Raw genomic sequence first — 22,234 nt, 5'->3', positions numbered from 1 at the left:
TTGAGTTTCTTCTGCTCCTTTTCTTTCTTTTTTTTTTTTTTTTAGAAAGCAGGATTTATTGCGAGGACAGAAAAGCTCCCACAGTGGGAGGGGACCTGAAGGGGTTGCCCCTTCTCCTGCTCTTCTTGTTTCTGCTTGAAAGCTTTATCTTCCTCGTCCATCTCCTTGGCCTGCTTCTTGAGCTGTTTCAGGGGCTGTTTCTTGCCACCTTTGTGGCCAGACATGGATCCTACCGCTCCTTCCCCAGACCCTGCCACCAGAAAACCTGGAGCTTGCCTTTTTAACAGGTGCCAGTGCACCTGGGGCAGTGGGCTGCAGCCCAGCCCTGAGATATTTTGTTCCAGATGGCTTTGTGAGTCTAACACTGTCAACTCCAGGGATGCACTTGGGCTGGTGGGTCAGACCCCAGCCTGCCTCCCGTCCCCCAGGGCTGTATGTTAAATGGTTGAAGGGTGGTTTCAGAGGCTAAACGGACACACTGCAAAGTCAGGAGGCAAATACTTAATTTTGCTCTGGAGAGGGGGCCAGCAGACGGCAGCTGCGGCCATGAAAGCAGGCCAGGTAGAAGTTGTCACCACCTTCCAACGAGATATGAGATCCCAGGAAGACAGCGGGAACACAGGAGACCTAAAGCCACGTCTCACAGCCCCGCTTGGCACCGACTGCGTTTGGTTTATCTGGCCAGTGATTTTGTCCAAAACACAGGTTCTTCTGTGTCCACAGAGCTTTGCATATGCATGGCTGGGGGTGGAGCAGGGTGGGATTTAGAGGTTCCCTAAGTGGAGCTGAGCCCTGGGACCACAAATGAATGGGGCTGGAACTGTGTCTTTGAAGAGCCTAGAAGTGAGGGGCCTGGGGGGAACATGGGTGGACCACGGGCTGGGAGCTGAAATGCTGGGCCAGGAGCAGGGTTAGAAATGGTAGTGCCAGGCGCTCTAAGGAGGCCCTACCTGGCAGTGAGGAGGCTGCACGAGGGGCAGGAGGCTGAGTAAACAAAGTCAGACCGTGGGAGGGTAATGAGCTGTGAGGGTAGCAGAGGTGGTAGGGCCCTTATTAGGGCCTTATCTTCAGGTTTATTTGAAGGGGAGAACCAGGGCCTTATCTGGGTGGGAGAAGTGTTCCCGGGAGCAAGGCAGGCATGTTTCCGTGTTGCCAGGTTAATTGTGTTTATCCCTCAGTGTGTATATGTCCACTTTATGATACATATTTTTGGCTCTGTGTCTTTCATTTTTAATTTATTTTCATTTTCAGACACAGTCTTGCTCTTTTCATTTTCAGACACAGTCTCGCTTACCCAGACTGTAGTGCAGTGATGCAATCACACCTCACTGCAGTCCTCCCTCCTCAAGATCCTGCATAGCTGGGACTACAAGAGTGAGCCACCACACCTGACAAATTTTTTAATTTTTTGTAGAGACAGAGTCTCCGATGTTGCTCAAGCTGGTCTTGAACTCCTGGCCTCAAGAGATCCTCCTGCCTTGGCCCCCAAAAGTCCTGGGATTACAGGTGTGAGCCTCCTAGTCTGGCACACATTTGCCATTTTAACCATTTTAAGTGTGCACTTCAGTGGCATAAGCACATTCACACTGTTGGGCAGTCATCCCCTCCAGAACTCTCTTCATCTTGTAAAACCACAGCCCTGTGCCCACTAAACAACAACTGCCGTTCTGCTCCCCTCAGTCCCTGGCAACCACCATTAAACTTTCTTTGTGAATTTGACTACTCATTTAAGTGAAGTCACACAGCACTCGTTCTTTTGACTGGCTTATTTCACTTAGCATGATGTCCTCACGGTTCATCCATGTTGTAGCAGAACCTCCTTCCTTCTTAGGCTGGATAACATTCCAGTGTATGTATATAGCACATTTAGCGTATCCATTCACCCACTGATGACACTGTGTTGCTTCCACCTTGTGACTATTGTAAATAAGGCTACTTGAACATGGGTGTGCAAATTTGGCTTTTTTTTTTTGAGTTGAGGTCTCACTCTGTTGCCCAGACCAGAGTGCAGAAGCATGATCGTGGCTCACCACAGCTTTGGCCTCCTGGGCTCAGGCAATCCTTCCGCCTCAGCATCCTAAATTGGGACTACAATCTCACGAACCACACCCAGCTAATTTTTAAAAAATTTTTGTAGAGATGAGCCCAGGCTGGTCTCAAACTCTTGGGCTCAAGCAATCTTCTCGCCTTGGCCTCTCAAAGTGCTGGCGTTACAAGTGCGAGCCACTGTGCACTGCACCCAGCTTGTTTGTTTCTGAGACAGGGTCTCACTCTGTCACCCAGGCTGGAGTGCAGTGGCACAATCATAGCTTACTGCAGCCTTGACCTCCTAGGCTCAAGCGATTCTCCCACCTCAACCTCCGAAGCTGGGACTACAGGCATGCACCACTATGGCTATTATTATTTTTTTTTTTGTAGAGATGAGGTCTCACTATGTTGCCCAGGCTGGTCTCGACCTCCTGGGCTCAAGCGATCTTCCTTTGCCTTGGCCTTCCAATGTGGTGGGATTACAGGTGTGAGTCACCACACCTGGCCCTGTATTTTTGTATACTTCCTTCCATGCCCAAGTAGTATAAAAGTGTTCCTCGCCGGGCTCGGTGGCTCAGCCTGTAATCCCGCGCCTTTGGGAGGCTGAGGTGAGTGGATTGCCTGAGCCCGCGGGTTCGAGACCCGCCTGGGCAGCGAGACCTCATCTCTACAGTAAATCAAAAAATCAGCCGGGCATGGTAGCGCATGCCTGTAATTCCGGCTACTTGGAAGGCTGCGGTGGAAGGATCGCCGGAGCCCAGCAGGTCGAGGCTGCGGTGGCCAGGAGCGGCCACTGCACTCCGGTCTGGGCGACAGAGTGAGACTCCAACTCGGGGGAAAAAAAAAAAGTGTTCCTCACTTTTGTAAGTAAAACAGTCACTGAGTATTGGCAGTTTCATACGGTTCAACTAAATATATATACACATACCTATGCATAACTGTACTTGTGCATGTACATGCATGTCCCGTCTGTTTTGTTTGAGTGCTTGCGGGCACGTCAGTGTACACGGACCTGGGCATGTGTGTCTGTGTGCGTGCGTGACTGGGTCGTCCTTGAGTCTAATTGAATTGTGGCACTGGTGGTGTGTCCAGGGAGCTCACCTGAGAGGGACGGGGTGGGGAGGCTTGAAGGGAAAAGGTTCCAGCAGAGTCATGGCTTCCTGATGAAAGCAGCATGCAGGCCCAATCCACTCCCTGAGGGCTGCCCCCTCTCTCGCCCCATGCGGCTCCACTGGGGGCTGAGTGGATCAACAGCACTTGACCAGGTGCAGGCAGGGTAGACAGGTGGCTCCTGGCCCTGGGGCGGTGGCCTATGATGATGGGAGCCATATAGACAGACCCAAGCCCTGTCCCTGGCGGCAGCAAGTTGGGCCCAGGCCCCTTAATGACTGTGATTAGAAGGAAGAAACGATTTTCCTGTCCGGGAGGTGTGTTAGGCGCCCGCCTGGCATCACTCAACCATCCTGGGGCCACTTAGCCCTGTCTGCTGTCTCTCACAAGCCAAGTGGCGCCTGGGCAGGGGCCGCCGTGTGGGGGTGGTGAGAGCAGAGCTGGGCTACAGTTCTTCTACCGCAGGCTGCTCTGATGCCAACACTGCCACACGCTTTTACTTACAGCTCTCGGTTGGGGAGACAGCATTCCAGCGGAGGGGCAGCCAGCGCTGGCAGGGGAGCCGGACTGTGCCCAAACCCCTGAGTCAAGGAAAGCAAACTAAGAGCTGGAGACACAAGGGGGCAAGTGGAGAGGAGTCCTAGAGACTGCCTTGAGCTGGCAGTAAAGGACAAGATTTCAAGAAGTACAGCGTAACAAGCAGGGTGCTCCCCTGGAAGAGGAGGGCAAGGGCATGCCCAAGGGCATGCAGGAAAAGACACCAACACCAGGAAGAGCCCCAAGGGCCTTGCTAAGGCTCGGGGCTCCTACAGTAATGATGATGGCACAGAGGCTGGGAAGATCCTAGAGTGGTAGTCTAGGATAACTTAGGAAGTGGCCCTGATGGGAGGAGGGGCCCGAACACCAGTCTCCCAGAAACAGCCCAAATGGGTGGGCTCACCAAGTACCTCATGGGAGTGCAGGAGTCCCTGTTCTGGGTTCTTACCCTGATGCCCCAAGGGCTGAGGACACAGGGCTGGTTGGAACGCAGGCTTTCCACTTAATGGGTGACCTGGACAACCACAACTTCTCTGAGTCACAGTGGCTTAGTTTGTAAAACAGGACCCACACCACCTCCTTCACAGGTTACTGTGAGGAATAAGTGGGCTAGTCTTCCAAGGGCCTGACTGAGCAGGCACAGTAGCTCAGAGCACGCTGGAGTCCAAAGCTCATCCAGCTGTGAAAGGCCAGGGGCTCACAAAGCGGCGACCAGAGCAGCCTCTCCTGGTCAGTATCTGGCCTCTTCTAAGCCAAGGTTGACCCAAGGCCAACACAGCCCCGCCAGTAAGCACCGTGTGGCTGGCCACTCCCACTGCAGCTCTGAGATCTGGCATCCTGTCCCACTCCTGTTCACCACGGCACAGGTCTCACTGCACTCCGCACACACAAGCACGCAGATGAACGCTCACACTCTCTGGGCACATGGGCCAGAGAGAATGGGAATGGGAACCCTGGCGTTCGACTTAGGCAACATTCCAGAATTTTCATATTCTATGTCGGAAAGATGGCTGGGTTAGATCTAGACTGTAGATGCTGTGATGATGGGGGTCTCACCCCTCCCCACATTCTTCATCTCACCCTTCTACCCACCCCTCCACCTCATCCTATCTAATGGTGAGATATGCTTCCCACTATCTCTTCTGCATCCTCACTGAGGGAGGAAGAACTTTTTTTTTTTTTTGAGTCGCGAGTCTCACTCTGTCGCTCAGGCTGGAGTGCAGTGGGCCTCAGCCTTCCAAGTAGCTGGAACTACAGGCACGTGCCACCACATCCAGCAGATTTTTTGATTTATTGTAGAGCCAAGGTCTCACCAAGTTGCCCAGGCTGGTCTCAAACCCTGGACTCAGGCAATGCTCTCGCCTCGGCCTCCCAAAGTGCTGGGATTATAGGCTTGAGTCACCGAGCCCAGCCAGGAGGGACTTCTGATTTCCACCAAGGGAAGAAGCTGGGCTCAGGTATTTGGGAAGTCCTCTCCCCTCCTTTCTTTTCTCTCTCTCTTGTTCTGTGTATGCAAAGGTAGCCACATTCTCCATTCATCTACATGGTCAACGTATAGAGAAGGCCCACCACCAGCATGAGCAACATAGCGAGACCCAGTCTCTAGAAAAAAATTAAAAAATTAGTCAGGTGTGGTGGCATATGCCCGTAGTCCCAGCTACTCAGGAGGCTGGAGCAGGTGGATACCTTGAGTCTTGAAGTTGGAGGTTACAGTGAGCTATGATTGCACCACTGCACTCCAGCCTGGGTGACAGAGTGAGACTCTATCTCTAAAAAAATAAAAACAGAGGCGGTCTTGCCCTGCAAGGGAGAGGCCTTCCCTTTTGGGGAGGGCAGAATACTGAGTTTGGGGCCGATATCAGCAATCCATTTGGCTAGGGAGCAAAAGCTTTGTGGGTGATACTGGGAAAGTCAGCATCTTCATATCCATCTGTCTGTCTCATGTCTTGCCTTATTTCTCAATTTGTTTTGAACTTGGAAGGGGAAGAAAGAGGTATTATGTATAGACCCCTAAGTTTCCGTTGTTGATGCTGTCACCTCTCCTAACTCATCCTTCTCTGTCTATCCAACCCTCCCAACACTTTTTTTTTTTTTTTTTCCTGAGTTGGAGTCTCCCTCTGTCACCCAGGCTGGAGTAGAGAGGCACAAACACGGCTCACTGTACCATCATCCTCAATCCTTCTGCCTCAGTCTCCTGCGTCACTGGGACTACAGACACATGCCACCATGCCTGGCTAATTTTTTAAATCTTTTTGTAGAGATAGGGTCTCACTATGTTGCCCAGGCTGGTCTCAAACTCCTGGGCTCAAGCAATCCCCCCACCTCAGCCTCTCCAAAGTGCTGGAATTACAGACATGAGCCACTGTGCCCGACCTCCCAACATGGATTTAATGCCTAGTTTAGGTCAGCACTAGGGCCCCAAAGATGAGTAAGAGTCTGTCTCTGCCCTGAAGGAACTCAGATTAGTGGGAAGACAGACTCGTAAATAATTACAAACCATGGATTAATCCCAGGTATAAACCCAGTGCTTGGGGTTGAGAGCCCATGGCCCATTCTGGGACCTCAGAGGAGCCATGACCTCACCTCCCGCTCCTCAGCGAGGTTGCAACCCTGTGTAGGCTTTCTGCCAGACAGTGACCTGGGAAGTGAAAGAGCTGTTTCTGGTTGCTGGGAGAGAGAAAAAGAGGAAGAGCAGGGCAGCATAGGCTTGTGGGTTCTGGCTCCTGACTATGAAACCTGGAGTGAGGCCTCTCAGGGCCTAGTCTCCCACCTGTCACACGAAATGACTGGGCTGGAGGTTTCGGGGGCCTACTTGCTAACAGTTGTCTATCACTGACTGGCTTCATGGGTCAGTGCCTGGAGACTCCCTTCTGGAGGTTCCCCAGCCAGGATCTCTAGGGTCTTTTCTCCTTGTTCTTCCTTGACAGAGGGGAGGGGAGCCCTTGACCTGATCAGGGTCTAGGTCCTAGGCTCTCCAATGTTTCTCAAGGGAAGTCCTGTGGAAGGCACAAAACACTTTTGATATTGATTAGAACCAGGGCAGGGGTGAGTGGGGGAGAGAGTCAGGGCCAGGCGCCCTCTCTGAGGCCAAATCCAGTGGACAGAGGGCAAGGTGTGGTGGACACTGCAGAGAGAAGGCTGGAATGGCCCGCCAGGGCAGCAGTGCAGGAGGGCTGCTGCCCAGGGAAGACGCCCAACACGCCAAGGCTGTCCCAGCATCTGCCCAGCCTTGCCGACCCCGCTTCCCTCCTGCTCCACCCAGGCTGAACTTGGTTCCGAGCACCGGGACCAGCTGGCAGAGCTCTCCCTTCCCCTCAGTCCTGCCTCAGAAGCTCCTTTTCCCTCCACCTGTCCTTCCAACCTGTTTTTCACTTTCCTCGCCCAGTCCTTTGTTCTCAAGGCCAGGCTTCCTTGTTCAGAGGGATCTAATCAGAAGCCTGACATTCAAGGCAAGCGCTTTGCATTTCCTTAGACTCCTGCCAGCCCTCACAGCATCAGCGCTCCTGCAAGCCCCTGGTTTTCACCTCCTCCTGCCTCCTCACCTTGTTTCCATTTTTTCTCAGCATGTTGCACTTAGTCTCCTCCTTCTGGAAGCTCTCCTCTCTCCTGGCTCCACTCTGCATTCTACCCAGCCCAGTCTCTGGGCCACCACCCCTCTGGGAGCTCATCCAGTGTCATTCAGTTCTATGCCCCAGACAAGGCCAATGTCCTTAGCCCCTCAGTTCCAATCAGCCCCTGAGGTCCAGTCTGGCCCCATGCCCCTGCCCTCCTGGGGGCATTTCTATTGTCTAAAGTCCATCTTCTGCCAAACTGGCTCCCAGAAGCAACTAAGACCCACCAAAAGCAACAGAGTAGGGCTCAGAAGACATGAGACTCTAGTTTCACTGTGGGGTCACCTTGTACCAATAAGTGGCTTCTTCTTGGTGTACCTGTTTCCCTACTGCATGATGGGGGCAGTAATCCCTGCCCTACCTAGCTCAGAGGATACTGTACTTATTACTTGGAGAAAACAAAACAAAACAATATAGGCCAGGTGCAATGGGTCATACCTGTAATCAATCCCAGTGCTTTGGAAGGCCAAGGTGGGAGGAACACTTATGGCCAGGAGTTTGAGATCAGCCTAGGTAACATAGCAAGACCCCATCTCTACAAAAACAAAAATAATAGAAGTAAAAATAATCCAGGCGTGGTGACACATACTTGTAGTCCCAGCTACTCAAGAGGCTGGGGCAGGAGGATTGTTTGAACCCAGGAATGTGAGGCTGCAGTGAGATACGACGGCACCACTGTACTCCAGCCTGAGTCACAGGGTGAGAGCATCTCTAAAAGTGAAAAAAGAAAAAAACACAACACAAAGAGGTTTCTTCTTTCCTGCTCCACCTCCTGCCAGACCACGCTGTTCCTGCCCTGGGAGCTCTGTGACTGCTCCCTTTCTTCAGGCTCCACGGTGGTTCAGCACCAAGTTCTGGTGCGTCTTCTCTCTGAAGTGTCTCAGGCTTTGAGCATCCCTTTGAGTTCCTACCTCTCGCAGAACCTCAGCCTAGGTGCTGAGACACCCTCCCTGACTGAGCCACCTGTCCTGTGTGCCGCTGGGTATCTCCACTGCCACCAGAGTCCGAGTGACCAGTGGCCCACACTGCCGTCAGATGGTGCATCATCAGGCTACCCCCACCACACCCCACTCAATCTCTGCAACCTTTCTGCCCCTTCGTGGCGACCTCACCAAGTCTACTGGAGCCTCAAGAGCCTCCCATTCTGTGCCTTCACCTCCCCACTTCCTGCTTTTCTTCCCACCTACCACAACCCTGCCCGTTCCTTATGTCCTGACTGCCTTTGAGGCTTTTCTGACTTCTTACCCTCGTTGTGACTTTTTGTTAGTGTGTGTATGTACACACACAAGTCCAGGTGGCTAGAATATTGCTTCAGGCTTCTTTTTATCTTTTTATTTTTTGAGTTGGGGTCTCACTCTGTCACCTAGGCTTGTATGCAGTGGCACAATCATGGCTCACTGCAGCCTCAACCTCTTGGGTTCAGGTAATTCTTCTGCCTCAGCCTCCTGAGTCCTAGGACTACATGCACATGCCACAATGCTTGGCTAATTTTTTAAGTCTTTTTTTTTTCAGAGACAGCATCTCACTATGTTGCCTAGGCTGGTCTTGAACTCCTGGGCTCAAGCGATTCTCCCGCCTCAGTCTTCCAAAGTCCTAGGATTACAGGTGTGAGTTGCCACGTCCTGCTTCCTTCCTTTTTCTTTTTCACTGTAGCACAACTGGCCCCCCTCCACTCAGAACTCCCTTTAGAGAACCAGAAGCAGTTAGAGGAGGTCAGAGTCACCTGAGCCTGCAGGAAGGGTAAATTTGGGCGTCTCCCTGAACTGCAAAACAAGTTTAAGAATACTTATCTCACAGGATGATCACCAAATAACAAGTGGAAATACCAAGCATGTTTGGCAGAGCGGAAACTCAAAAAATACTGGTCATGGCTTTAACCTCAGTTTAAGAATAAAGAATGATTAACAATCTGGCTGGGCTTGGTAGCTCAGCCTGTAAACCCAGCACTTTAGGAGGTCGAGCTGAGTGGGTTGCCTGAGCCTGCGGGTTCGAGACCCACCCGGGCAACTTGGTGAGACCCTCATCTCTACAATAAATCAAAAATTAGCCGGGTGTGGTAGCGTGCGCCTGTAGTTCCAGCTACTCGGAAGGCTGAGGCAGAAGGCTCGCTGCAGCCCAGCAGGTCGAGGCTGCGGTGGCCAGAAGCGGCCACTGCACTCCAGTCTGGGCGACGGAGTGAGACTCCAACTCCAAAAAATAAAAAAAGATTAAAGATCTAAGAAATAGCAATGATTTATTTATTATTTTAACATTCTGGGGTATAACTTAAATCTTACAGATACTGTTCACTACATTTCAGGATTTCTCATTTGAAAAACTCTAATGCATTCTTCTCTGCAAAGTAAGAAGTATCTTTCCTCTGATGAATGAGTATATTTCCTTTTATGACAATGGGGACTGCATGACTTCAAGGCTCTTCCTTTTCCACCTTCGGCCAGGAAGCTCAGAACAAGGTTTGATACTCGACTGCAGATCTCCTGGCTGAGCCAAGGAAGGCAGTATGATGTGGGGCCAGGGTAGGGCCCAGGGCCGGGTCCTGGAGCACTCTCGGTTCCTCCTTACTCTAGGTAACTCAAGGGATAACAACAATGATGAACACCTACTTTCCAGGACTGCCGTGAGACAGTGCAGTTTAGAGATTACCATAAAGACCCCAACTCATATGAAAGTTGCTTATTAGCAGCCCAGGTTTGTTTGTTTGTAGTTAGAGTCTCACTCTGTCACCCAGGCCAGAGGGCAGTGGTACGCTCCTGGGCTACTGCAGCCTTGGGCTCCGGCGATCCTTCCACCTCAGCCTTCCAAGTAGCCGGAACCACAGGCCCACGCCATCATGCCCAGCTAATTTTTTGATTTACTGTAGAGATGAGGTCTTGCCAAGTTGCCCAGGCGGGTCTCGATCCCAAGGGCTCAGGCAATCCTCTCACCTCAGCCTTCCAAAGTGCTGGGATTATAGATGTGAGCCACCGCAACCGGCCAGCCCGGGTTCTTTTTTCCTTTTCCTTTTTTTTTTTTGAGTTGGAGTCTCACTCTGTCTACCAGACTAGAGTGCAGTGGCTGCTCCCGGCCACCGCAGCCTTGACCTGCTGGGCTCCGGCGAACCTTCCGCCGCAGCCTTCCAAGGAGCTGGAATTACAGGCGCACACTACATGCCCGGCTAATTTTTTTTTTTTATTGTAGAGATGAGGTCTCACCAAGTTGCCCAGGCAGGTCTCAAACCCGTGGGCACAGGCAATCCACTCACCTCAGCCTCCCAAAGCATGGGATTACAGGCTGAGCCACCAAGCCTGGCTCAGCCCAGGTTTTCTAATGTAACCCTTTCCTTCTCTTCCCTCCCAATACTTGCACCTTATCTTTGTTTAATAGTCTTACAGTTTTATTATAACTGTCTTTTAATGTGCTGTGATCCTTTCTGGAAGTATATAGAGTACAAATACATGACAAAATCATCCCTAAAGAGCAATCTCCCCAAGGGTAAAAAAAATCACGTTCTTCACTTGCTTTGCATAATAACAATCTACATTAGAAAAACATTTAGCTATGGAAAGAACTTTTAGTTTTGGCAAAGGAAGTACTTAAATCTTAGTTGTTAAAATAAGCTGAACTGGCCAGGAGAAACTGACCCTGTCTCTGCAATATATCACAAAAACTAGCCGGACGTGATAGGGTCTCTGTAGTTCCAGCTACTTGGAAGGCTGAGGCGGAAGGACCATCTGAGCCTGGCATGTCGAGGCTGCAGTGGCCATGAGTGTGTCACTGCACTCCAGCCTGGGCGACAGAGTGAGACTCCAACTAAACAAACAAACAAAAAAAGCTGAACTATAGGTCACACTGAGAGAATGGTCCAGAAAGGGGCTTTTTTGTTGGGCTCGTACTAATAGTGATTGATGACTTAGCCACACATTTATTCATCAGTCAAAGTGTATACTGATGCTGATAAGCCAGGCACTCTTCTGAGCACTGGAAAACAACGGTTTCCACCCCATGTCCCCTCTGTGTAGAAGCAGCCCTCAGTACAATATGGGAGGCGGATAAGTAAAAAAAATCATCTCAACGGGGCAAAGCAAGCACTGACAGAACAAAACACCTAGTGGGGGCCACCACGGACAGCGTGCCTGTGCCTGGGGTGGATAGGAAAGGAGAGGGTGAGGTTCCAGGTGGAAGACACACAGTGTAGTCTCTTCAGGTGACTCCAAGTGGGTCACTTTGCTCAGAGAAGTGGGTGAGACTCATGAAAACAGGCTGGAATGAAGACAGGGGTCGAACTAAGAAGAGCCATGTATTCTCCAAGGAAACTGAAATTGATCTTGAGGGGTGGGGGGGTTGGTGAAAGGTGCTGATGGCTAGGAAGTAAGGGCTTTGGAGTACTGCAGACTGGATAGATCCTATCTCACTTTCAAATGCGGCTCTGTATTACAAGCTGTCGTGTTTGATGATGACCAAAACCTGGGGAGACAGAACTTGGCTTTACAGCAGGAACCATCAGCTGTGGGAGGGATTCGTCAGGGCCTGCGTGCACATAGGTTGACTGGGCTGTTAAGAAGGGGCTCAAGTTCTGGACCAGGGCTGGACAAAGTGACCTTTATAGTTCCTCCAAGTCAGAGGTTCCAGGATTTTAAAGCAAGCCCAGTAGCTGCACTGGTGCTGTGAGCTGCGATCTGTGGCCAGAGAGCTACCTTGGGCAGCAGATGGGTTAACGCTCAAATAACTTTATATATGAATTAATGTGTAGAGCTGGGAGCCAAAATCTGTGCCATTAATTTTTCCATCCATTCCAGGAGCAGTTAGGTACACACAGTAAAGTTTATTTTGGTGCATGGTATACTTTACTCCATTAAAAATAAATTAATCAGCAAATTCCTGCCTGGCTCAGCTCTGGTTTATGTAAATAGTGCCCAGCTGTAATGAGTTACAAGGTGTTATTATCTCACACACACAGGAGGCTTCACTCTGGAGCTCCGCTTGCAACAAATGCATCTTAAATAAACTGAGAGAAGGAGGTTTGATTTGTAATGTTTTCACAGAAGTGGGATATACCTCACCCATATAGACTTTCTTTATATGACTCATTTTATAGCAAGTTAAATGAAGGAAGTCTGATGGGGGAGGAAAGGGCAATATGGTTCCCCACCCCCTTTCTTCACTTCAAGAAAATCCCCCAAGGGACGACTCACACTCAGAGGGAGGAGGGGCCTGGTGCTCAGGTGCTTGGGCAGAGCTGGCTCTGCGGCACAGACTCCAGAGCGGGAGGGGCAGAAAGCTGCGCACACAGCTGGGCTCTCTTCTCCTCAGTGTCTCATGAGGGGAGGCCAAGAGAGGAAAGACGGCATGTTCCTCATGCAGTTCATTGGGACTGACAAAGGGGACTTTGTTCTCGAGGTCTCCTCCCAAATGACCTAGGATGGGACAAGTCCCCGGGCATCAGACATCAGGGGCTCCTGGGTCCTAGAGGAGGGACCTGGCAGACGGCACCTTAGCAGAACAGAGAGGCATCTCCGTGAGCCAGAGGCAAGAGCAGCGGCAAGATCCTCGTGACCTCTTCCCTGTCCCTGTCTAACAGAGCTGGGTGGTGCTCCTCAATTATGGCACTTACCATCTCAGATAGATTTCTAGAGACCCCGGAATAAAGAAGAACCATGGCAGAGACAAGTCTCTGTTTCTTTTCATGGCCAACTCAACCCCATGACTAAAGCCAAGGGACAGAGTGTGGTTACCCGTCTTGACTCAGAGTATGACAAACTGCTCCTAGGCCACAGTGGGTCATTGGTGGGTATCCCTTTCTTGCCTACTCCATCCCTTCCGTGGCCTTTGGAAAGAGCTGTCAGTCACATGGGTGCTGAAAGGACTTGAGGAGTGTGTGCTGGGGAGCTCTTGCTCGGGGATTTTCCTGAGGGAGAGGACAGCCCAGAAGAGACAGGGGTTCTCCCGGCACTGTACCCTGCCAGATGCGATTCCTGGTCACACCAAGAGGAAACTCAACACAAATGGGGCCAGGTATTTGACGGATGCTGTTCAAAGGTCAGTTCAGGCCACTTTCTGCAGGTTCCTGAGCCAAACAGGCACTTCACTTCTGGCAGTTCCCCAAAGCCAGGTGGCCAGCTGTAGAGAGGGATCAGTCCATCAAAGACCCTCGTCGTTATAAGTTGGAGAATGGGGCTTCAGAACGCTCTGAGGATTCTTCTCCACCAGAGGGCGCCAGCTCACCTCCCCTGTCAGAAGCAGATCCTCACCATTCATGGAGTCCAGGTACTGCATCTACAACCAGGACAGTGGGGAACACAGGAAAGGAACAAGGGCAGGTCAGACACGAGGTGGCAGGAAGGAGACAGGGCTTCTGACCATCCCAGCTCCCAGGCCAGGGGAGACTCTGATCTCCCAGATTACTTCATTAACGTGGTTTGGAGAAACAAGTTAACAGGGAAGCTCAACGGGCAGGTTTTAGGGGATTTCCTAGTCATACATATGTCCCCAAGGACATCCCCCGCTCCCCATATACTCTCCCTAGAAACCTCTGGCAGGGCAGGAAGTCAGGGCTTGCTACTTACAGAAGCCATCCTGTCCACCTCCAATGCTGCTGGTAAAAGAATCCCGATTCTGACCCTTCCTAGTGGTGTCACTAGGAAGTAGTCACAAAATGGCAACCTACCTCCTCTGAGATTTACGTCTGGGAGAGGGGACAGAAACATGTACCTCACAGCACACGTGAAGAGATTCGATGTTATGGCATTTAGCCGGGCTCGGTGGCTCAGCCTGTAATCCCGCGCCTTTGGGAGGCAGAGGTGAGTGGATTGCCTGAGCCCGCGGGTTCGAGACCCATCTGGGCAACTTGGTGAGACCTCATCTCTACGACAAATCAAAAAATCAGCCGGGCGTGGTAGCGCATGCCTGTAATTCCGGCTACTCAGAAGGCTGAGGCGGAAGGATCGCCGGAGCCCAGCAGGCGAGGCTGCGGTGACCGGAAGCGGCCACTGCACTCCAGTCTGGGCAACCGAGTGAGACTCCACTCAAAAAAAAAAAAAAAAGTTATGGCATTTAATGTATGTAATGTTATGTACAGTGCTAGTCATTTGCTGTGCTTTAGTGGGCTATGACCCTGGTCACTGGGCCCACCCCAGCATCACCCCCAGGACAGCAGGTGAATACCCTAAACAGCTTTGCCATTAAAATGGTTATCACCCCAGAGAACCCACCACTGCTCTTCTATGGTTTTCACCAACAGCCAGGTCTCTCTGGAACTGAAGAGACCAAGCACTACACTTTCCTGCTCCCCACAAATGACAGACGCTCTGACATCTGAAGACAGTGGTCATGTCCCCTTTGGGCTTCCTCTCATTTGAGCCTCCAGCCTGTTTGCATGGAGATGGTGAACTCCAGATGTCACTATCCGTGGATGCCCCCAGGCCTGCCATGGAGTCTAGGTGGAGAATAGTCCCATGGAGAGAGGACATCTATGATGAAGAACAGAAGCAGCTTCAGGGGAAGGGTAGTCAGGCAGTTCTGTAAGAGGCAGGCGATCTGAGGAGGAGCTAAGTCTCAGGAGACAAAGGTTAACTTTGGGAGGAGTTCCAGGATGCCTACCAGTAGGGAGGGGACAGGATAAGCAGTGGACAGGCAAAATCTAGGCAAGAACTGAATCGGAGCAGGCATCAACACGGGATTTCTGAAGAGGCTCCATTTGGGGGTGGGCAGCAGGGCCAGAAGACTTCCTTCATCTTAGGCTCTGGATCCTCTCCCCTTCCAAGAACTCATCACTGCTGCTGCTTCACCTTCTGGCTGCAACCCACCCTCAGCCCCAACCTCTCATGTATGCCTCGGGTCTAGATTCCACACACCCTGCCATCTCTTCCAGAGTAAGCAGCTCAACCAAACTGCCCACCTCTCTTTATGGCAACTCCATTTCTATCCCTAATGCCACCACTTTACCCACGTCCAGGGTTGAAAACCTCAACATAATCTGATTGGACCCCGGGCCATCAACCACACCAAGCAGTACCTTGGCTAGGGCTAGATAGAGCCTGTTCAAGGTCCAGTTTCCTGGTCTACCCTGATCCACTCAGTCAGAATGAACCCCTTCCTTCTGGGCCTTCCACGGCACTCGGACCTATCTGTATCACATCACAGACAGACTTCCTTCAGGACTAGCCGTGTACCTGTCAGGCTTCCTTGACAAACTGAGTTGACTCAGGGCAGGACTGGGTCTTATTAATCTCTGCTTTCCCAAGAGTGCCCGGCACAGCAGGTGTTCAAAAGGCTTGCTGACAGAACTGGGTGTCCATAGAAGCTCTCTTCTTTTCTAAAAACCCCATCACTGTTTTCCCATTGCCTCTCACTGGGGCCACACAGGATGTTTTTTATGGGCATTGCTTATGGCAGCCCTTTCCACGAGGGTGCTCAGAGGTTCCAGCTGTCCCTTGTTGTGGCCTCTGGCACAAGCCCACCACAGCAGATGGAAAAGTTGGTCACGTCTCTCAGAAAACATAGCATTTGCTTTGCCAATTGCTACTCCTGTCTGAGGGTGGGCCCAGTCAACAGTGTGAGTCTCAGGATTCTGTGGGTGGGGCCCGCTGGCCATCGTACTATCTCCCTGACTCTGGCAGATTTGAAGAGTGGTCAAACAGAAATTCTGGTTTTTGGGGATTCTCTATCCTGTAGGTCTAAAGAGCCCCAGCATGTGACTTCCAGTAGTTCATAAGCTAGTTCTATTGGCCCTGGTTTCTCCTCAAGAACTGGGGTCTAGTCTGCCCCCTCCTGGCTGTTGGAGGCTTGAAGGCCATGGATACAGGCAAACAAGAGAATAACTGTGGAGTGAGGCCCCTTCAGCTCCAAGGGCCAGGTCCATGAAGCAAGAGTGTGACTCATGGGACAGCCTGAACTGATGAGCTGTCTGGAACAACTGAAGTCTCCAGTAGCTAAGTGAATTACTCAGCTTGGGGTCCTAGGCCAGCTGTGCAGGTTGACTCATTGGAAGACCCTGGAAAAGTCTCTCTTCCTCTTCCCTACCACTCAGCTCATTCATCTATAAAGTATGAGTTTCCCATTACTACAGGATCTGGAGGAAAGGGAGGTCAAGGAGTTAATTCTCCACAGGCTTGAGAAAAGCTGTGTAGTTAAGCAGTCCTCGTTGTGGAGTCTTTTCCTAGAGGCTTCGGTGTCAGGGAACCCTGGGGGTCCCCAGGGGTAGGAATAGAAGGGGGGGGACCCTACTTGACCGTGGAGAGCACTTAGTGGGAGAGGCTGGGGAGTGTGTGTGGAATGGGGCCTGGTGCCCAGTTCTGCTAGAAGACAGGAACAGGAAACAAATCCAAATGGGTATAGGAGGCGGCTATAGTGGCGGGCTGCCACTGCACCTTATGCCCATATCCTTCATGCTCTGCAGGCCCAGTAGGCAATGAATTATGGAATGAATGAGTGACTAAAAGCTTTAGAAGGTCAGAGTCTACTCAGTGCCTCTTCTTTTCTTCTACTGCCATTTCCAGGTCTCCTGGGCTAGTTCATGGTTGGACACAGAGACGGTGCTCTTTCTTCATCAATGTTACTGCTTTCTTCATCAGTTATACTGCTGATGTGATTTGTTCAGAATTTCCTTAGGCTGGTTCCTGGTAACTCAACCTCTCATGATCCCCTGAAAGTCCAACATCCATCCACAGACCTCAGGGAGGACCCACTGTCCGTGAGACTCTGAAGGGAGAGGATGGGCTACTCACCTGTTTCCTCACGTACTCTACTAGCAGCTCAAGCTGGCGAGGGTCTTCACATTTCTGGTTAAAAAAGGTTCTCCAGAGGGCAGCCGCCAGCCCATGGTCATCTGAAAGAATCCCCTGGAACACAGAGCACAACAACTAGTCTCCTGAGTATTATAGAGCCATGACACAAAAGCTGGGGATAGTGTCAACATGCTAGTGACCACAGGATTGGCTCAGAAGATGCTGTGGGTGGGGTCCACTGCGGAAATGGGCAGCTGCATGGAAGAGCTGGAAGGGTCTTACAAGGGCATCAGGTCTAACCTCTTCATGTTATACGGTGGAAAAACACGGGACCTAGAGGGGCCAAGTCACAGTCAGGTGATGCAGCACTGGAACTTGTGTCTGACCAAGCCTCACAGGCACGCATGGCTCCCGCTCCCACACTGCACCTGACCCAGGCAGTGCTCGAGAGGTTAAGAAGAGTAATGGTCGTAGCAATGCTCCCCCTGCTGTCTACAGGGCACAGCTGACAGTATTGTGAGTGCATGTTTTTACCAGGAATGGAGACGGGCATGAACTGTACCATCTAGTTTTGTCCAAGGGCACACATCTGCAAGGCAACTGGTTCTTTGGGGGAAAGATATCAGGTACCTTGTCTTCACTGTAACCCAATTCTGGGTTGGCCCAATGTCTCCCTAAGGAGAGAAACAGGCTGTTTTCAGCAGAATTGCCAGGGGCCACAGAGGGTAGTGTTCAGAGCCTGCATGTGTGTATACTAATGTTGCCTCTCCCAGCACGAGGAGACCTCTGCCCGAAAGTTCAAAGATCACAGAGGCTAATTAGAGCCCCAGCTACCATTTTCTGCTTGAGCCTCTAGGAGAGGAAGGACTGAGGGTCTTGCTGCTTCCTAGGGTGAAGGTGACTGAAGGGAAAGGCCCTGAAAAGTTGCTCTGTCCAGGTGCCAAGGTAGTGTGTGGAACCAAAGTGCTTGGAGTTAGATCAAGTCTTAGTTCTGCCTCTGCCCAGTTCAGTGATGGTGGCAATTCGCTAAACCTGAGTCTCAGGCTTCTCACAAAGAGATGAAAACACTTGGTCTACTTATAGCACCCTCGAATTATGAAAATAAGACAACGTAAAGGTGCTTCGTTAGGTGTAATATGTTGGCCACAAAGAACAGAAGCATGCCTTGGCAGGCAACTATGGATATAGTCAAAACAGTGGAGTCTGGGAACCAGAGCACCTGAGTCCAAATGCCAGCTCTGTCTCTTGATGGCTGTGTGGCCTTTGAAAAGCCATTAGCCCTTCCTAAGCCTAAGTTTCTCATGAGTTAAGCAAGCATAATAATACCTATCCCACAGAACTGTTGTGAGAACTAAGAGAGACCAGCCATGAAAGGCTCTGTACGTGGTAAACGTTACACAAAGACCTAGGACCACTTATTCAACACTATATTGTGGTCTGGCCTCTTGAGCACTGAGGTACCAGAGGTCTGGCTCCAGGTCTATTGCCAGAGGGCCATGTCCAGTATGGGGTGCTGACAGTTTGGCAGAAAAACATTCCACCTGTTCCAAATGCCCTGTGATAATCATTCCTACAATTCCACAGCTTAAGACTGTCCTGGCACAATGGCTAAGTCAGGAAAACCAGCTTCTTCAGCAAATAGGGACAGGAGCCAAGGACAAGCTCGGGCACAACATCATTCTCCAAACTATCTGCTACCACAACAGCCTGCCTGTGTTGGCTATGCCCAGACACATGCTGAAGTGCTGCTGGTGGCGACCCACATATGCTGCATGGTGTTGCAGGGACTTGGAATATGAGCAGAGCCCAGGACAGGAGAGCCTGGGAGTCATGACCCACTGCAAACAGGCAGCTTCGTTGGTGGGTGAGACAACTGGGAAGAGGCAAATCCATAATAAGGAATTCCTCAGTAGTCAAAAGGAAAAGGATGACTCAAGACTCACTAACAGTAATAACAACCCGACTGTTCCAGACTGCCAGGGTTCCTTCATACACCTGGCTCCTAATGACCACGTGTGCCAAGTAGAACAGATACTATCAGGTTATCCAGCTAACTGGTGGTAGAACTAGGCCCAGCAAGTGCTGATGAGGTCAGGGGATGGTGACTCACTCTAGTCGTAACACAGTACCTGGCATGGAGTGGGAGCGCAGTAAAAATGGCCGAATAAATGAACCCAACTTCAGCCTTCTTTCAGTACACATCTAGTAAGCCAGGGAAAACAAATGGGAGACTGACCTGAGAGTACACGGCTCAAACCAAGGAAGCAGAAAAGGAAAAGGGGAACCTAGGAGCCAGACATCAGGGTGCACTGCAATTTTCCCACAATCTTATGGGTGCCTACCTGTTTTCCCTCACAATACAGACAAGCATCCTTCAGAAATTGAGACAGCTAGGTCTCGAGTAACTGAGAGGAAGCTGAAGGGACTGATCCTTCTCTAGAGGGTTCTGGTTATGCCTCAGGGTTTAGAGTGACAGAGTGACATTCGGTAAAGATTGATTTGACACCACTATGTGCTTAGCATGATGCTAAGAACACAGAGTCACAGCAATATGGTCTCAGTCCTTAGGAAGCTTGCAATCTAGTGGAAGGGACAAAGTTAGTGCATACCTAACAGCAGCACAGAATAATAAAATAAATAATAATAATTAAAACCTGTCCTCAAGCCTAGGGTGCTTGTTGAACTACTAGGCAGCCCGCCTCCTGAACTGGAATCTTCAGGGAAGTGCTCAAGAATTAGGTTTAAACAGCACCCCTGGTGACTCTTGTCATCAGGCATGTTTGAGTAAAATGGTTCTGCCAGAATGCACTGGATGGGGGACACAGAACAGACACAGTTCAGCACATTTTTATTAATATGGATGAAAGGATCAACTGGGCCAACAGAGCCACCAGCAATAAAGACAACAAATATACAAATGCGAACAGAAAGAGGGTTCTATTTCTTCAATCCTAAGCCTTACACTTTTATTTAATGTTTCTGAAATAAGAATCTACCCTGCATAATTGATAATACATTTAAGCAATTTTTCTCAATTTCCATCCCACTCCCAAAAAGTTCATGTTAAATTAATGGTGTGAATGGTGTGCAATCTAAATGCTCTCTTGGAATAAAGCTATCTAGTAGACAGGGAATCAGGAGACCCCAAGTTTAACTAGTTCCATGACCCTATCCAAGCCATTCAACTTACTTTTTGGTGAGCTTACTGCTGGTTTGAATTACTATTTTCAAGCTGATGACATTTCCTCCAATCTGACTCTAATTTCTTACTTCCATCCCTTCGTGATTTTGTCTTTCTCACTCTTGCCTCCCATGTGCCAAGTACTATGCAAGGCAATAGAAATACAATCACAGGCACTGTGACTATCCAGGAGAAATCCCTGCTCAGCCAGGGTGACAGTTCACACTAATGCAGTAAGCACCATGAGAGTCCAGGGAGGGTGGAATGAGCTAAGCCTGGGAAGTTCAGGGACTACTTCCCAGGAGGGGTGATGCTTGCACTAAATTTGTGTAAATCAGTATAAAATCACATGGTTTGTTAAAAATATGAGGCATGATGAATACTGGTGGCCTGTTCATAGGTGTTCATTACACCATTCTTTTAACTTTTCTATATGCTTGAAATTTCCATAATAAAACCTGGGGGTGGGGGACGATGAGATAAATGCTTCATGGATGAAACTTGAGGACATTCTGCTAAGTGAAATAAGCCAATCCCAAAAGCTCAAACATCGTATGATTCCACTTACATGAGATATCTAGAGTCGTCAAATTCATAGAGACATAAAGTTGAGTGGGGGCTGAGGGAAGGACTGTCAGTTATTCTTCAATGGGGACAGAGCTTCAGTTTGAGAAGATGGAAAAGTTCTGGAGATTACCGGTGGTGGTAGCTGCACAGCAGTGGGAATGTAGTTAAAGCCAGTAAGCTAGACACTTAAAAATGAGCTAGATATAAATGCTCTGATTTGGAAGGGTGCCAGAGACATATAGTGCATGAAAAAAGCAAGTTGGGGGTGGGGCACAGTGCCTCACACCTATAATCCCAGCACTTTGGGAGGCCAAGGTGAGGACTGCCTGAGCCCATGGGTTCAAGACCAGCCTGGGCAACCTGGTAAGACCTCATCCCTAAAATAAATTTTAAAAAGTAGCTGGGCGAGGTGGTGCTTGCCTGCAGGTCCAGTTACTTGGAAGGATGAGGCGGAAGGATCTCCTAAGCCTAGCAGGTTGAGGCTGCGGTGGTCGTGAGTGAGCCATTGCACTTCAGCCTGGGTGACAGAGTGAGATTCCAACTTAAACAAAAAGAAAAAAAGCAAGATGCAGAAGTGTGTACACAGAATGGCAGCATTCTGTTAGGAGCCCTCTCTCTAGAGAAACAAATGACATACAGTTTAAGTCTCATTTGCATAAAGAAGGAAAAATACATAAGTACTTGTCTATGCACAGATAACATCTGGAAGGACACCCAAAAAACTATTAATAAAGTTTTCCTCTAAGGCAGGGAATTGGGCAGGAGAGAAAATGGATCTTCTATTTTCTACTTCAACCACTTACTCACAGTTTTATAAATCTTTAAAATGAGTATGTATTATTTTTATAATTAAAGAAAAAAAGCACATTATTTGTCTGGCAGACTATGCTCTATGCTGTTTATATAACGTCTTCCTCTCTCTGGGAGCACTAAGGGCTACGACAGCACCTGATTTGCCTTTGTCCCTTCATCTGACACCCAGTAGTCACTCAATAAATGCTAATGAGTTGAATGATGTGGCCATATTATACAGTGCTTCCCATCTCAAACACTGGGCAAGCTTCAGGGCACGTTCATTCCAATTGTGAAGATGAAGAAATAAATACTAAGCCAAAACAGCAAGCAGTGACAACAGTCCCTGAAGCTTCCTTCAGAGGCTCTCATCAAAAGCCAATATTGGTGAAGGCCGTTGTTTCACCTAAGGCTTGGCAAAATGATCTTACCTCATCATATCCCAAGATTGCTGCATAAAAATTATTTGTCATGAGAATCATGTTCTTCTTCAGGATATAGGAATTAACCTACAGAAACAAATGGCAAAAACAAAAGTATGAAAGAAAGGAAAAAAACTAAGAAACATAATCTTTGGTTCTTAGCTGTCATGGACTCTTTTTCTTTTTTTTTTGAGTTGGAGTCTCATTCTGTCACCTAGTCTGGAGTGCAGTGGTCGCTCCCGGCCACTGCAGCCTCGCCTGCTGGGCTCTGGCGATCCTTCCACT

At 49.9% G+C, this 22,234-nt stretch overlaps 1 protein-coding gene across 1 annotated transcript in view; it reads right to left on the bottom strand.

Annotated features, from left to right (window-relative positions):
- Positions 1-12,067: 12,067 nt before the first annotated feature.
- LOC103272791 (ubiquinol-cytochrome-c reductase complex assembly factor 1) overlaps positions 12,068-22,234 on the bottom strand; it is a 52,400-nt gene continuing 42,233 nt past the window's right edge. Inside the window, exons 2-4 of the mRNA XM_008070257.2 lie at positions 21,959-22,036; positions 16,988-17,101; positions 12,068-13,538 (exon numbers count right to left, since the gene is read on the bottom strand). Coding sequence (XP_008068448.1) covers positions 13,404-13,538; positions 16,988-17,101; positions 21,959-22,036 — 327 coding nt within the window. The 3' untranslated portion in view covers positions 12,068-13,403. The remainder of the gene's footprint in view (positions 13,539-16,987; positions 17,102-21,958; positions 22,037-22,234) is intronic.

Source organism: Carlito syrichta, unplaced genomic scaffold (genome assembly GCF_000164805.1).
Source record: "Carlito syrichta isolate Samal-C Ts95f unplaced genomic scaffold, Tarsius_syrichta-2.0.1 Scaffold313246, whole genome shotgun sequence".
Classification (NCBI taxonomy): domain Eukaryota; kingdom Metazoa; phylum Chordata; class Mammalia; order Primates; family Tarsiidae; genus Carlito; species Carlito syrichta.
This window is presented reverse-complemented; position numbering and strand designations above follow the sequence as displayed.